At 43.3% G+C, this 16,979-nt stretch overlaps 1 protein-coding gene across 1 annotated transcript in view; it reads left to right on the forward strand.

Annotated features, from left to right (window-relative positions):
• Positions 1–716: 716 nt before the first annotated feature.
• LOC131686910 (uncharacterized) overlaps positions 717–16,979 on the forward strand; it is a 31,334-nt gene continuing 15,071 nt past the window's right edge. Inside the window, exons 1-8 of the mRNA XM_058970921.1 lie at positions 717–1,568; positions 1,723–1,888; positions 1,950–2,093; positions 2,273–2,894; positions 15,681–16,075; positions 16,149–16,329; positions 16,391–16,739; positions 16,801–16,948. Coding sequence (XP_058826904.1) covers positions 977–1,568; positions 1,723–1,888; positions 1,950–2,093; positions 2,273–2,894; positions 15,681–16,075; positions 16,149–16,329; positions 16,391–16,739; positions 16,801–16,948 — 2,597 coding nt within the window. The 5' untranslated portion in view covers positions 717–976. The remainder of the gene's footprint in view (positions 1,569–1,722; positions 1,889–1,949; positions 2,094–2,272; positions 2,895–15,680; positions 16,076–16,148; positions 16,330–16,390; positions 16,740–16,800; positions 16,949–16,979) is intronic.

Here is a 16,979-nt window from a genome sequence, read left to right on the forward strand (position 1 = left end):
TTATACCAGGTAGGAATTGCCAAGATCTTTGCACAGTTTATGTCCGAGTTATGCCAGGGTTTTGCTCGGTTCCTATCAAAATTTGCAAGAAAACGCGAGCGAAACCGAGTTGAGTTCGCCCTAGCTCAACTAACCCGACAGGATACGCGTAGAAATCTGACAGGGCTGCCAAACCAAGACTTACAGAAATCTAGCAGAGCGGTCTCTGCCAGAAAATTTGCTCACTGGGAGGTAACTGATTTTGAAATTTCGTAGCGCTGCCGACGGCACGTGCAATTTTAATATTCTGCTCAACAGTTATGGCTAATGTTGTTTTTCACAGTTCAGACAAACGATAACAAAATTCTTGTCATGTTTGTGCTCTATTATTTTCGGCACAATTCAGTACCTCATCGGCAGAAATCTATGCCGCATCGGCACAACACTATCTTTGGCATTTGCTTGAAATAATTTAGCAAGCGGATTTTTCCCTGCAAAATAACGTCAATATCGGGAGAGAAAAAGAAGACCGTCTTGTCCCAGATTTTGACGCATGCTGGGACCTTGTTAACCTTGACTTTGCCTCTCGACAAATTATTAAAAATTCGCCTTCTACTAGTAGTTTCCTACTCGCCACCTGGGCAGCGCTGTTGTGACAAAAGGGTGCAATTTAGGGAAACCTACTTTTCGTTCAGTGCTTCAATAATTCGCCATGCGCGTTCTGACAGCTACGGGCTGACTCGTCGTGCTTAAACAGAAAACAATCATCGGAGTGAGCAGCAATTTTCAAGCGTTTTTTCGAATTGATTAGCTTGCTTTGTGTCCAAAACGTGCTATCGGGATCTTTTTTCCACCGAAAAGTTCTGGGTAAATCACGAAAACCATTATCAGGCAGTTTACAGTAATGAGAAGCTAGTATAAAACGAAAAATCGCATACACCTAGGATAGTGACTCACGACTCCGCCTTTTGGAAGGGTAGTGCGAACCGCATTCAAGATGGAGAATCTTAACTTCCCACCGGTAGAATTCAATCGGCCCGATTGTTCCGACAGCAGCAAAACCGTCTTCCAGGAGTTTGCGATCGTGCTCCACAATTTTCACCACTTCGAGTCTATACCGACGGACAAATGGCTGTCGTTGCTGCAGGAGAAGGCTCTCGTTAGGCGGAAGACCAACACCAGAGAGGCGGATCGACTCCACAACCTGTCGGTGCAGCTAGCCGAGAATGATGAGCTGGATAAGGCAATGGTTCACATAACCCAAGCGCTTTATCGCTGTCCGCCGGACAGCATCCTCGCGAAAGCTATCCTCTGCCAGAAGGGTGAACTGCTGCGTCGGAAAGAACGAATACAGGATGCGATACGGCACCTGGAGAACTGTCTGCAGATCGAGGGTGAACGGTTTTCCTTTGGGACGTATCTGTGCTTGCTGCGCTGCTATAAGGCGATGGGAAACGCAATGAAGGTACGAACGACGCTGGGCCGCTGTGCGACTTTCTTCAATCGGTGGAAGGACGAATTTCAGCGGTACGATTCGCAGCTGAAAAACGAACCGGATGTTCACATGGAGGAAATGAAGAAGGAGTTCGGTAAGAGCGAGCGTATGATTGATTGTTTTGTATTGAAGTAGCTTTTTTGCGAAGGGGAGGGGGAGCTGTGACTCATTTTTATCAGGGCTTCGATCAGTTTTGTTGCGATGCAGATAAGACGACACATTTTCTGATTGTTCTTTGTTTGTTTAAGATCTTCACGCGAACTGCATCCCCATCGAAATAATGAACGACAAAAGTTTCCGGAATGAACCGGCAGTACAGGACGATTACGAGGAAGATATCGACTTGGAACCGTTCATGGGATTCTCTGCCGATCGTAAAATCTGCGGTGCCTCCAGTGCGTGCAGTTTAGATCTGTAAGGCAAGATGATGTTAACTGTATGTCACGGATTATGGTTGTTTGTTTTTTACTCGTAGGACCGAAAGAGCACCCAAGCTGGTGGCTAATTCGTTCATACCGGAAGGATCTATCGTGCTGATTGAGCGACCCTTAGCGTCTCATTTGGAATTTTCCAAAGTTCAGTGCTACACTTGCCATGTCGTTCACCCGCATCTTATTCCGTAAGTTGTTATAATTATATCCGAGAAAATCGCTTCCGAGTGACTGCTATATGTTTTGGAATCGTGCTGCTTGTTGCTTGTTGGTCAATTATCAGCTCTTTCAAGTGATTTAATTTTGACGCGATGTTCTTTATGATATGTTAAACACATTTAACAGTAACAGACTATCTTTTTTCCAGCTGCTTCAACTGCCAAGGTGTGTTCTATTGTTCCTATGAGTGCCAACAGAAGGACGCCGGTTATCACAAATTCGAGTGCCGTGGTTACCAGCTGCTGTTTTTTCCTCTAGTCAATGGGAACTTGGAGCTGCGAATGCTTATACGCACTCTGAATACTCTCAAGCGAGTGTTGGCCGTAAAACCGGTATCGGTCCACAAAAACCCCAGAACAGCGGAGGAACTGTACAAACTGCTCCTGGAGGGACGCGAACCTTTCGCGGATCTTTTCAATGCTCTACTCGTCAAGCCGGACTATTCCCGCTTTCGAGCGGAGGACTTTGATGCGCTTATGATTAAGACGGAAAAATTGCTCAGCTATATTAAGCTAGATGGACAGCTCAAGCGGCTATACTTTGCTCAGTGGAAGCACTTTGACGACTTTCAGTTCGATATCTTCGTCAGTGGACTGTTGCTGCACTTCTGTACCTTAACCATGACCAAAGTGAGTCGACTATCGTTCGAGATTCCGGCTACGGAAGATTTTGTTGGTCGCATACCGGATTCTGCCACAGTTAGCGGTAATTACGAGCAGGAACCACTCAAGAAAACTGTACTGGATACGTTGGAGCTGTACGGAAAAGAGGTAAGAATGTGTCTAGGATGCAGGGCCGCCTTAATGCGCGGATACTCTGCACGATGGGCCAGAAATATTTACGCTCCAATATGTTGTTTTAGATTTATTGTGTCCTTGGTGAAGATTTTTCGTGTTTGTGGTGGATCTTTGTCAATTTTGTGTGTGTCAAAGAACATGTTCCCTTTTCGGAAGAACGGTTCTCAAAAAATGTAGACGTAGACGTGAAAGACGATAAACTTAAAATACTTAAAATTCGTACAAGGAAATAATCAGTTTTTGCTAAGTAGTTTTTTTGACTTTTAGTGTTGAATGTAAATTTATATGGAGCGAATTTCGAAAGACGGATGAAGTTAATTTTTCTTATTTAATTCGTTTATCTGACGCGGTCCAATGCGTTTGCTAAATGGACCCGTGGATCGCTTTATTTGGTTTCGTTTGATGTTGGAACGAATCAACGATTTTATCGAACTTCGAATTCTTGTCCTCATTCTCACCAAACGCAATTTGAAGTGGATTTTTATACCATGTGGAACAGCAATAAGCACACCGCCACCTGACGTCTTATCGCTGTGCATTGTGGTCGATGACGTAATCGCGAGCAAATAGCTGTTTACTGATGAATTTAGGCCATCCACGTTCTGATAGTAAACATCAATGCTGTGAGAGGACGGCTCAGGCCAGGCTGAATTGTCGTCGACTGTAGTAGTAACAAAGCGCATAACAATGCTGTCGCTTGGAGCGTGTGGGGCGGTCCTTCCCACGAACAAAGCTGGGATGGCTGACGATAGCTGCTTTGATTATGGCGCTGCTTTGTGCCCAAAAACATGTCGGTCGTTGTCGACCAGATAAAGGGTATTGCATCAGGTTGACATCTGTAAATTGGTAGGTACTGAAGCAGGTTGACATTTGCAAATTACGACTAACATCATTATCACATGTCACGAGTGTTTCCAACATAAATGAATTAGCCGAGAACTTCCTACCTTACCCCAACAATTTCCATCTCGGAACTAACCTCGTTCGGACAGCCTCCTTCTCTACCAGCTACTATGTACTTCTTTTAGAAGGCAATAATGCCTCTTCCACTACTCTGCAATCAACTCCAATATGTTGATGTCGTCCGCGAAGCCACGAAACATGATGAGATCTCTGTGCCTTCCTACATCTGATCTACGCATCTTCTACGAGCGGTAGGTTGAACAATAGATAAGAGAGTACATAAACCTGCTTCAATCCATCTAACATCACAAACGAGTCCAATCAACTTAATCCGTTTTGTCGGAAAACCACGTTCAAGCATTATCTGCCACAATTCGATTCGTTTTGCCGCCTCTAAGTCCACAAGTAGATGGTGAGCCCTCAAGCTGTATTCCCGGAAGTTATCCAACATTTGTGGTCCGTCGTTGATCTTCCTTCTCGAAAGCTGCTTTGATATTCCCGACAAGGTTTTCACCCAACGGGCGCAATCTGTGAAACAGAACCTTGCTGGCGGCATTGAGAATCGTTGTCCTTCGGTAGTTAGCACGTTTGCGGACCTTCTTAAAGATGGGGCTTATGAGGGCATCCTACCAATGTGAAGGCATTTCTTCCACTCAGATTATCCTGATCACGCAGCGCACTCCCGACTTTTAGATGTTCGGCCGGCATTTCGTCCTTCCCAACTACCCTTTGCCTCAGCGAGCAACATTACGTTGTGTCCAAGATTCTTACGCCGATGAAGTTTTTTGTCGTCCCTACCCTTAGCTTACTATATCGTTTCTTGTTCTGATGTGTAGCCGCTGCAAGCATTGGGCTTCTGGCCTAGTTTTTCTCGTCCGTCGCTCTTTGACACTTAGCTTCGAACCAGCCGTTCCGCTGGTTTACCCGTGTGGTACCCAACACTTCTGTGATCGTTATAGTAACCGCCTCATAGATCTATTGCTACGTTGCGTTCAGGTTATCTCTTGATTCGTTCATAGAGCTTTCGAGCATAATCCTCGACAACGACCTCAGCCGATAGTCGCTGTATGTCTATTCGACGAGCACGTCGTTTGGCATAAGTTCATTTGGCATAATTTGAAAAATATATTGCTCGATTGGCTCCGGCATGTGACATGTTCAATTGGCTCCGCCTAACTATGAATATAGTAACTATAGTTTATTCGCATGGCTCTTCCACGCCTGGATCCGGTTATACTGGACAGTCCTGCGCGAATTGTACACAGCGTCAAATAATGGTAAGAGTCAATGTTAGGGCCTCCTAAGGCCGTGCCTTCAATGACATCGGAGAAATTTCCATCGAAACATGGTGGATTTACGAGCAAGTTTGGCTATTCTGGTGTCTCCAGGTATGAATATTCTTCTGTCGTTGGTGGTAAGGTGGAAGCTTTCCATGTCAATAACTGGTCGAAAGTTCTTCCCTCCCGAGCTGTGCATTTGTGTTCTCGATGACGTCTTTGTCACGGAATGCGGATAAGCGGACTGCATATGAGAGATTGCAAAGAACTTGAACCGATAACCGGAGCCCGAAAACAGTTACACCGGAGGAGTTTGTAATAAACCGCAAGAACAAATAAAAACGACCGCGTTGAAAAAAACGTCAAAAACGGAGATAGCGCTTTAATCAGCGCACTGTTGACAATTCTTCGAAGGTTAGTTTCGCGTTTCCAACAACCGGACGAAGCAACCCCTTGCCGCTCTTAACGGTCGCTTCCCAGACACCCTGGTGAGGGCTAAACTGGGGAATGAACTTCCAAAGAATCCCTAAATTTTCCAAATATCGTTCTGCTTCTTTGCTGTGAGATTTATTGTTGAAAAAAGCTCCTGTATCTGTCGATCGGCACCAACCAGGTATCCTCGATGAACAACCATCCTTTTCAGTACTCCCAAAAACGTATCAATTGAAAGATCTCCGGCCACCTCCAAATGCACGGCCTTGCTCGAGAGGCAGACGAACACGACTATGTATCCCTTTATCGAGCGTTCACCTCGAGTGTTACTGCAGCGCACAAAGATTGGACCAGCATAGGCCACTCCAACGTGAGCAAACGGACGAGACGCTGTAACACGAGCCGCTGGGAGACTCTCTGCTTCGCTGTTTTAGCCCTTTGACGACAACATTTCACACAGCTGTTTCTCACTTGCTGGACGACGCCTTGGCATCCCTTGCTCCAGTAACGTCAGCTGCGACGACCCGGTATGTCAATTCTGCAGATGCAATTCTTCCACCAACAACCTTGTTAACCGGTGAGCCTTAGGCAGTATCAACGGGGGTTTGACTTCGAACGAATATGATGACTGTTCACCATCACCATCTAGAAACGGGCATAATTCGGCGATTTGCGACTTCGGGAAAACTTCGCTGTGCTGCAGCAAGTAGTCGATTTCCTTCTGGTAAAATGAATCGTTTGATATACGCCAACTGCCGACAAACTGCACGCAATACCGATCGCTGATCAAGTGTCTGCTTCTCTATCCCGTAGTTGGTGCATGTGCGACGAATCGAAACGTTAAGAGATTGAAACCGCTTACGAATCTCAAGTGTATTGTAGTCAAATGCTTCGTCCGGTACTTCTCGTTTCCATTTACCAGAATTGTCAGCCAACCAGGTGGGTCCGGACCACCACAGTGAGTGGTTGACAAGTTCCAATGGTGTTATTCCGCGAGATGCGCAATCTGCGCAGTTTTGCAGCGAGGGCACGTGACCCCATTGTCGTCGTGGTAAGATTTCCAAAATCGATTAGACTCGATTCGCTATGTAGGTGCTCCATTTACGAGGGTGGTTGCTGAGCCATTGCAAGACTATGGTCGAGTCTGTCCAGGCGTCTTTCTCGATCTGGAATCGACTGAGCGGTTCTGCTATCTGCTTCATAAGCTTCTCCAGAAGCTCACCTGCGTTGAGTTCAAGTTATGAGATGGAGGGAGATATGTCGCACTGGAGCGAACCTTGTTTTCGCTGCAACTAGCGTAACGTGCACACCATTGATGTCACTGACCGATCGAAGGTATACAACAGCTGCGTATGCTTCTTCAGATGTATCTGAGAGACCACACGGAGCTCAATAAGACCGTGATAGTTGGCTGTCCATATGGGAATTCTTATTTGTTCGAGTTGCGATAGATTTTGCTTCATCTCGACCCATAATTCTTCAACGCACAGCGGTAACGGGTCGTGCCAATTCAAGTCATACAGCCAACACTGCTGGTATAGGATTTTCAATCCGAACGGATAGAACAGTCTCGCCGAGTCTGACAGCATCTGATGTTTCGTATTTGGTGTGTCCTGTAGATTCACCTTGAAAATGAACACATCTTCATGCGGTAACCATCGAGTTCCTAGTGCATTGTTTGAATTTCGTTCGTCAGGAAACTGGATAGGAATAGCATCTTAATTGATATCTGTAAGTGAATTGAGAACTACTGCTGAGTTAGATCTTCACTTACGCAGCGTAAACCCAGCGCTATGTAGAATCTCGTTGATTGGCTGGGTCAGTTGTATGGCTTCCTCCTCCGACTCCGCTCCGGATGTCAGATCATCGACGTAGGTGTGATACTTGATCCGCTCCGTAGCAGCTGGATACTGCTGTTCTGCTGCTATCTTCAGCGCTGACATTGTGAGGAATCCAGAATTCTTCAAGCCGCAGGTCATCGTGAGTAAACGAAAGTGTTAAATCAATTTATCTGATGAATACGCTGATAATCTGTGCCCTCAGAAAGCACCAAAACTTGGCGGTACATTTTTTCACCATCCGTTGCAAATACCACTGGATATGACAACCTCATTAGTGTTTCGAATAGGTCTGCATGCAGTACTATGTCGTTGAGCGCTACTCCGGAAGTCGTGACACAAAAACCATCAAAAACCATCACAAAAACGACTCGGAGCTTGGTCGTAAGGTTATCCTCTTTCACGATCCCGTGATGTGGCAAGTAACAAGACTGGGTACAGTCAGTATCCGTTTCCGTTTCTGGTATTAATTCCATGTGACACATTCTTTCCTTGAAGTAATCTGACGATGAAGCGACTCTGCTTCGAACGTGTGACAGTCGAATTGAAATGTTCAATGACCCCTTTCTCTTTTTCTGTCCAATGCTTTGAATTTTGAAGTTCTTGATCTTCTCAGAATTTCCGCAGAGTGCGATCGATGTCAACATCCTGACGCAGATTGATGACCTTGTGGTGAGCGTGTGTACACTATTGCTTCGAAATTCTTCCTGCAACCATCCAACCAAAAAGAGAACGCTGTGCTACACGAATACCGTTGAGATCCTTGACCTGTCCCGCTTGCAGTATGGACAGGGAGACATCTGCTCCCAGTATGACGTCTACTGAGCTTGGTTTGTTGAATTGCGGATCAGCTAGTTTTAGACGCGCCAAATACGGCATGTTCGATGCGCTTAATTGTTGGCACGGTAGGGTTGCTGCCAACCTCCCCATAACGTACGCTTGAGTTGCGAGCTTTGCTTGATACCTGTGATTTCCACAGTAGCATTCATACGGTCAAGTCCAAGGCGCTTGATACAGGCCTCGGTGATAAGTGATGCTTGAGATTCGGAATCGATTAGAATTCTTACCTCATGCAACTTCCCATTATTTCCCTTTATATTTGCTACCACCGGGGGTAGCAGTGCGAAGACAAACGGTTCATTGTTGACAATCGACGGCGCTGCATTTGATGAAATCGGCGCGATTTTTGCTTCTTGGGTCTCTTGTTTACTTGTCTGGTTCTCGGGAGTGGGCTAATTTGCATAAAGTCATTGGGCGTAAAGTCATTTGGTATAATAGACATTTGGAATAATGGACATTTGGCATAATTCTGAGAATTGATCATACTGAAGGTCATTTGGCATAACGGTCATTTGGCATAATTTTGAGAATTGATAACACTGAAGGTCATTTGGCATAATGGTTATTTGGCAAAACGGTCATTTGGCATAATTTTGAAAATTGATCACATTGATTTGGCATAACAGACATTTGGCATAACGTTCATTTGGTATAACGGAAATTTGGCATAATGGACATTTGGCATAACAGACATGTGGCATAACGGACATTTGGCATAGTTTTGCTAAGTGATCTCACTGAAAGTCATTTGGCATAACATACGAATGTGTAGTTTATCAGGTGAATGACCCATAAGGTTAAAGCTGTACTAAGCAATAATTATAATAATGTGTTATCTATTACCTAATATTAATTATATTTAGAGTGACTTTTTAACATTTTATAACTGATTTTGCCTTCTTTTAAATATGACCAGTTCTTTTGAGTTTCATTTTTGAAATTTTTGTGCTTGTTCATTCTTGCAATTATGACATACGTTTTAGTAAAGTATAGTGTAGAACTGCGATGTTTGGCTATTATTATTATTATTATGATCACCAATGAGTTTTGGTTTTCCATACAATAATTAAAATTATCCTTATTATCTTTCTTTATATCATGAGCTGTTTTTTCGAATTATTTACTTTATCATTTAGGATTTCGTCATATTTTTCAAACGATGATTTATTGAATGAACTTACATATATTCAACAGTCGGTGGCGTAGCCACATTAGTCGTAAATGTTGTTTTATTAATTGCTAAAGAATAATAATCTAATTAATTTTGGTTCAAGTTCAATTTGTGCTATTGGTAAACCAGTTAAAGTCATTTGAATATTTAGGTAGTTGCCGTTTTGCTCAAACATGTGATCAATATGTCAGCTGCTTACAACTGCATAACTAACTTTCCGTCGAAGGATGAACGTTATTGTCAACATACAATCAAAATACATAATACATACAAGAATGGATATACTCAAAAAACATCCTGGTAATCAATAACATTATCACTACATATACCTATGCTAAACGACCGTAATGCTAAATTACTGTTTTCCTTAACATAAAAATATTTGTACGAAAAGACCTTCAGCAGTAGCACGGCTTAAAATTATGCCGAATTACCTGCCTTCTCGAACAGTTTTAAATTATGTGTTTCCCCCGTAGTTGAAAAAATGGCAAATGACCTCCAGTGTTATCACTTCTCAAAATTATGCCAAATGTCCGATATGCCAAATGTGCGTTATGCCAAATGACCTGCAGTGTGATCAATTCTCAAAATTATGCTAAATGACCATTATGCCAAATGGCCGTTATGTCAAATGTCCGTTACGCCAAATGATGTAATCAATTAATTCTCAAAATTATGCCAAATGACCATTATGCCAAGTAACCGTTATGCCAAATGTCCGTTTTGCCAAATGGCCTTATGACAAATGACTATGCCAATTGACCCAGACCCCTGGCTCTCGATAGGCTTCTTTTCCGGTTGCTTGCTATCCTTTCGATACAGCTTGGTGTGATGTTGTATTGTATTGTGTTGTCTTCGATTTAAAAAAGTTACATCGTACAGACTTAGACTAAACACTAACTTAAACCTATTTTTAGTTTAAACTATTCTTTACTAATATTAAAACCAAACAAATGATAGACATTGTTGAAGAGTTGACAGCAAACATCCAAAGGATTATTCTGGCCGTACTGCGTGCGATTTGTTGAGCGACGGAAAAAATCAATTCTCCGGAAAGTTCTTCCCGGAACGTTGAGATTGAGTTTTACTAGCAGCGCAGGAGAGTCTATGTTGTCTGTCAGAAGGTCGAACATGGAAAGTCGTTGCAGAAAAATCCGTCTGTTTCGCAGCGTAGGGAGATTGATGAGGATACAGCGATCTTCATATGGAGGAAGCTAGAAACGGTTTTACCAGGGTAACCGACGAAGTGCAAACCTGATAAAGTTCTTCTGTACCCGTTCGATACGATTAATGTGTATGGTGTGATACGGAGCCCAAATAGTAACGCCATATTCTAGAATACTGCGTACCAGTGTAATGTATAGTGTTTTTAGACAATACTCATCGTTGAAATCACAAGTGTTGCGTTTGATGAGTCCAAGTACAGCGTAGGCTTTAGCTATAACGGAAGAGTAATGTGCGGTAAAGCGTAGCTTACAGGCGAGAATGACATCAAGGTCCTTGACGGATACGACTCGTTCTACGGGAGCAGAACACATTGAGTATTCGAATTTAATTGGAGTATGTACTCGTGTAAAAGTGATTGTACTGCATTTTTGAATATTCACTCTCATTCCGTTTCTGTCACTCCAGTCAGTGATCCTATCGACGTCCATTTGCAATGCACTACAGTTGATAAATTTTCAGATCATCAGCATACATGACTAGAAGACGATAATTCACTACAGATGTCGTTCACAAAGAGCACAAATAGAAGAGGTCCGAGATGACTCCCTTGAGGAACGCCTGATGAAATGTGGAAAGGATCCGAAAGTGTAGTTCCAAGTCGCACCGAGGCGCTACGGTACGCAAGATAAGAGGAGATCCAATTAGTCAGCCAGTCCGGCAGTCCAGTTCGCCTTAGCTTTTCCACAGCAAGCTGATGGGGAACACGGTCAAAAGCTTTCGAGAAGTCGATGTACACCGTATCGATTTGTTGTCGTTTTTACAATTTATCAATTAGCGTCGACACGTAGCTCATCAGATTTGTAGTTGTCGAGCGCTTTTTTACAAAACCATGCTAGTCCAAAGTGATGATGTGTTTTAACGCGGGGTAGATAACATCTAACAACATACTCTCGAAGATTGACAGCTTAAGATTGAAATTCCTCTATAATTGGTGACATCATGTACGTTGCCTGTTTTGTGGATTGGAGTTATCAAAGCTTCCTTCCACTTCGTGGGGAAAACATTTTCAGCAAGAGAGCGATTGAATAATAGAGATGCTGGTAGTGCCAGAGATGAAGAGCAGTTCTTGATGAACGCTGGTTGTAGCCCGTCAGACCCCGGGCCCTTGGAACTGTCAATCCCCCGAAGATTAAGATGTACCTGATGTTCGGTGAATGATGTTGAAGTCAAATTCAGAGTGAACATTGGCAATCTACTCAAGTACGATTCAGACAAAGGTGGTGAGTTATTACTTAGCACGTTTTAAAAGAATGACGAGAATAGATTTGCTGACTCCGCTGGTGACGTTGATGTCCTGTCTCGATAGTTGACGCTTTCCGGGATTCCACCAGAGCACGTTTTGTTCCGCAGGTAAGACCAAAACTGCTTTGGGTTGTCCTTCATGCAGCATTCAATTCGGGAGACATATGAGCGAAAGTATGTTGCATTCAGGAGCTCGAATTGGGGTTCTAATTCCCGCACGGACATTTTGTCGGTTTCGCCTCTTGTTCTAAAAAATCGTTTTCGAGCCTTCCTGAGACGATTTCGAAGATTTCGTAACTCAGCATTCCACCAAGGTCGTTTGTTATCCGAGCGGCGCGTGCTTTTCCTCCTAAGCACAAGTTGTTGAAATATTGATTCAAGTTCGTGATTAAATCTATTCACAGATTCATCCAGAGTACCCAGCGTTAATATCTCAACCCAATTTATTCGTGAAATTTCAGTGTTTAATTCATCATAATCGCATTGATTGAAATCGTAGAATAAGTCAACATCGTCATTCATAGACACGGGAAACACAGCGTCAACTTTCAACACAAACGGATTGTGGTGACGATCAAATTTCATTAACGGTACAGGTGCCTCCAATACTTCGCATCCGCCAGTGTTACTAACAAACGCTAAATCAAGCAACCTGCCATTCTCGTTCGTCAAATAGTTCACTTGTTGTAGGCCAGAAGCAATCATGGTTTCGAGTAACAAAATTGCCCGTTCCGAGGAGGTATTTATTGGAATAAAACATCCAACTTCGTCATCGAAACTCCAACGGAGCTGAGGTAAATTATAGTCGCCTAAAACCACCACCCTATCGTTGGTACCAATTTGATCGTACAGTCGATTGACACAGGCAGCATGCTGTTCATACAAAGCGAGATCAGAATTCGGTGGTAGGTAAATCGCACATACAACGAGAGACACTGCCCCGTAATATATACGAACTGCTTGCTACTAGTTCTAGTCGGGCGGCTCCATCGACGGTCACAATATTTCTTCGATTTCCCTTTTTGATGCCTATCAATACACCACCACTACGAAGGGCACGGCTGGTAGATCAATTTCGACCGCATCTATATATTTCATACTCATCGTTAAGCCATGTTTCTGTTAATACTACTACGTCATAGTCAGAAACAGATAAGGCTCTAAAGATCTTCTGAGTCTTCGTACGTAATCCGCGGACATTCTGATAACAAATCGTGAGTGAGCGCTTAGTATAATTAATCACATTATCGGTAGTCGGGTCGGATTCGGAGCTCTGTGATTTCAATTGCGAGTGTACCGTCTGATTAGTGTTAGCGATTGGCGAGTGAGCGGGGTAGTGCTGATTGTTGTTGTTATTTCATATCTGCTGCTGTGATTGAAACCGAAACGTAGATCGCGTGTGAAAATCAAACTCACGGAAGATTATTCCCTTCTGCCAGGAGGATTTTAACAGGGAGACCGTTTTCAGCTGTAATCCAACTCCGACTTTGAACGACACCAAGGAAAGTTCTTCAAGATTTTTGCCCTTGGGAACTAACTTACGGACGTCAACAGTCTCGCTGGTGTTGAGGTTTTGCTGCACTAAATTTTGTATATCTTCCTCTGTAGCCTTCCAAAACCAGACAGGTAAAGCCAAATCAATTCTTCGCCTGATTTTTTTACTACCATGTTTCTGCTGACTGATTTCGACGTACATCGCTTCGCTGTATGAGACAATCGTAAACAGTTGAAACACAGTTTCGAAGCTACCACAAACTCACGACGTGCAGACAAATTCATCGCCTTAAAATCTTCACACTGGTACGTATAGGATGATCCTTGCAACACTTCGTACATGTTGAAGTTGGTGTTCCGGACTGAAATACATGAATCTTTTTCTCGTACTGAACGGACTTCACTTCCTTCTTCACAGTGTCGCTGATTTGTTTCTTCCCGAAAGCTGAACATGTTTTCAATGCATCACATCGTTTCTGCAGGAACTCCAAAAAATCTGTAAATTGTGGGTTTTAAATGTCGATTATTTTTTGTGCCCACAGTGAGCCCACTTTCTCCAGCAAGAAATGAATCAGACATGGATCCCGTGTCTAGTACTTCTTTCCCAGCGCTTTGAGCTGGTGAATGACGTCATCGGCAACAGCCACCAGTTTCTTCAACCCGGTTGCATTAGTGACCGATGGTTGATCAACAAATTCCCGAATGAGGGCAAAAACCGTGCATTTGTTTTTGTCGTAATAGCCAACGAATGCATCCCAGGTTTCACGGTAATTGACATCACTGATTGAGAAAGAATTTACCATCCAAATACGAGAACAAGTATTGCATTTTCACCGAATCTTTGAGATCCCGTCTGTTATGAATCATACTTTCGAATAGATTCTTGAAGGAGCGCCAACATTTCCTTTCTCCCCCAAATACTGGAATATTCAGCAACGGCAGCTTCACATTTAGTTGTGGCTTCTGCTGATCTGCTTGATCTAAGACTGCTGGCTTATTCTGTCGGCAAAGTACCGCTACTTGTGTTTCCAATAGTGCTCGAATTGCGACTCGCAGATCGTTATTCGGTGCATCCGATTTGCAGCTGGAAACCGATGCATTTTCCTGTTTGCTGTAAATACCCTTTATTTGGAAATACACCTCATCGAATTGGAGACGATAATTGAAAACCGACGCTATGTCTTCCAAATGTCCTGTGTGCTCCTCAATCGCAGTTTGAAATTTCCGGCAAGTTCTGTGAGCTTTTGTCGCCTTTCATGTACTTCCCCGACCGAAGGTTTTCGCATTTGCATATCACGCGCGACGAATAACTCCCATTCAACTTTTGCGAACATAACATAACATAACATCAAGTCAATCCGTCCAATAGTTTTTAGGTTATCGTAATTTGAAAAATGCGGTTTCGAGAAAAACGCTATTAAAAAAAACCGATAGAGTAAAATCTGCGTGTGTTACAGCAAATACGCGCGAGGAATGCATGACTGTTTAAAACAAGAAGTTCTGCGTGGCCACCGAGATGGCGGGAGACTTTTCTAGAGGTTTAATACTAACAATTAAGCGAATAAAAAAGAAATCGCCCCGTTTAATACAGATTCAAAAACGCTCGAATCAACCACTATGTTCGAATATACCGGGCAGACGAGAAGTTCACAAATTAACTTGCAAGATTTATTTGCATACAAATTCAAAGAACTGCTCATGTTTGAAAGAAGGAATCAACCACTATGTTTGAGTAAACCGGGCATACGCGAAAATCACAGGTTTGTTTACAAGGGGCTACCGTTTCCGACGAATTATTTTCAGCAGCTTTACATCATTTCAGTTCTTTAAATAATGCGCAAAGCTTTGCCTTTACCACATGATTTTACTTACTTTCATCTTAAAATCCGTCAACAAGTGCTACGAACAACACGGTTTCATTGTATTCTATCCCAGCAAGAGAAGGGTGGTCGGTTCCTTCTTCAACGATTGTTGCCAAATCAACTTCCCCGCTTTCAAACATATGCTGCTCTTCTATCCAAAGGGAAGCTTCTGAGACAAGATAATTGAATCAATTTTCAATGTCTATAAGTATTTCTCAGACATCTGCTACAAGATTTTTTGCGACTTTTTTTATCTTTTCGCTCCAAAATTATAATTACCTTCTCAATGTTTTTTTTTCTAATTAATGTATACTGAGCTACGGTAAACAAATGGTAAATGGGTTTTAGATTTCATAAGTAACTGAGAGTCTCCGCCACACCTGTGATTTGAGTTATTTTAAGCCAATAAATTACAAGATTTCTTTCCAGGCTAAGCCTAAAACTAAATCGAATATGCTTTGCTTTTTTGCCAGTACTCAAAACGAACCACAATCGACACGACTACGCTTCGGGAGGGCGTTTGGTGCCATCTCGAGATGCTTCGTTCGGAGTACGAAAACAGTAAAAAGTTGGAGGAATCGGATGCGAACTTGTGCCATCAGGTGTGGACACGGGCCAATGTGAAACGGCTGTGGCAGCGGTGCTTGGATGGTGCACAGCTAGACGCGGATCGCCGCCAGCAACGCCAGAAACCGTCCGACGAGGATATAGTCTCGAAAGCGCTGCTACGCTTCTTCGATGCGTACCATGACCACTTCGGCGAAATTCCGATGTGCAGCAGGACTCGAACCTTTCCGAATGTGATGCGGGCCTTTTACTCGACCGGGATGAAGCTGAAACATTCGTGTGGACCGAATCTGTTTTCTGCGTAAGTGAACTAAGTTTTTTATCCATACGATTACTTTAAAAAGACAATAACCTATTTATCTTAAATATTCTAGAATGATTTCCAATGGTCTCTTTGTGGTCCGGGCCCGGCGCGACATTAGTAAAGGTGAAGAACTTACACTGAACCATGGTCCACACTACAAGGAAGCGTCCCGCGATAAGCGGCGAAACTACCTGCGGAAAATCTACATAAATTGTGATTGCACTCAGTGCGGCGTGCTTGACGATCATTGGGTAATTTAGAAGTTTTTGTTTAGTTAAATAGTTGTATCATTTATCACTCGATTACCAACAGCTTCGTTACCAGCGTGTCAAGTGCGAATTGTGTCTGTTCAACCAGCATGCTTCCAGCAGTTGTTTCGACTGTAGACACGCCAAAGAGATGTCCAAGGAAATGGAAATTCTCATCCAGCAGCTGCAGGATCTGGAATTGAAGCTGTCGAAAAATCCGCTACCACAGTTGCTGCCGCTTACGGCGTTGGGACGTGCGGCCGGGGGCCTACAAACGGCAACCGCCTCCGGCAAGCGAAAAGTCGAACTACTCATGTTCTTCGAACGCGTCTGGAAGATGGTGTACGTCGATGAGCACAACATTCCGCTGTACAATAACTTGAAGGAGCAGTTGTCTTGTTTTGCGGAGGAAGGTAAAATCTAAATTATTGATTTTGTTTGGTGGTTAATGCTGATTTTGTTTGTCCACTTCAGTGATTCGCGACGCAATCGACGAAATTTATGTACTACTGAAGCGCTGTAAGGACGTGATCGATACGTTGTTCCCGTATATGAGTGTACAAGTGGCTAACGAGTACGAGCTGGTAGTTCGTCGAGCAGTCAAGTATATGCTGCCGGCAACGTAAGTATCTAGTATAGCAAGTATTGATCAC

The sequence above is a fragment of the Topomyia yanbarensis genome, chromosome 3 (assembly GCF_030247195.1).
Source record: "Topomyia yanbarensis strain Yona2022 chromosome 3, ASM3024719v1, whole genome shotgun sequence".
Taxonomy (NCBI): Eukaryota; Metazoa; Arthropoda; class Insecta; order Diptera; family Culicidae; genus Topomyia; species Topomyia yanbarensis.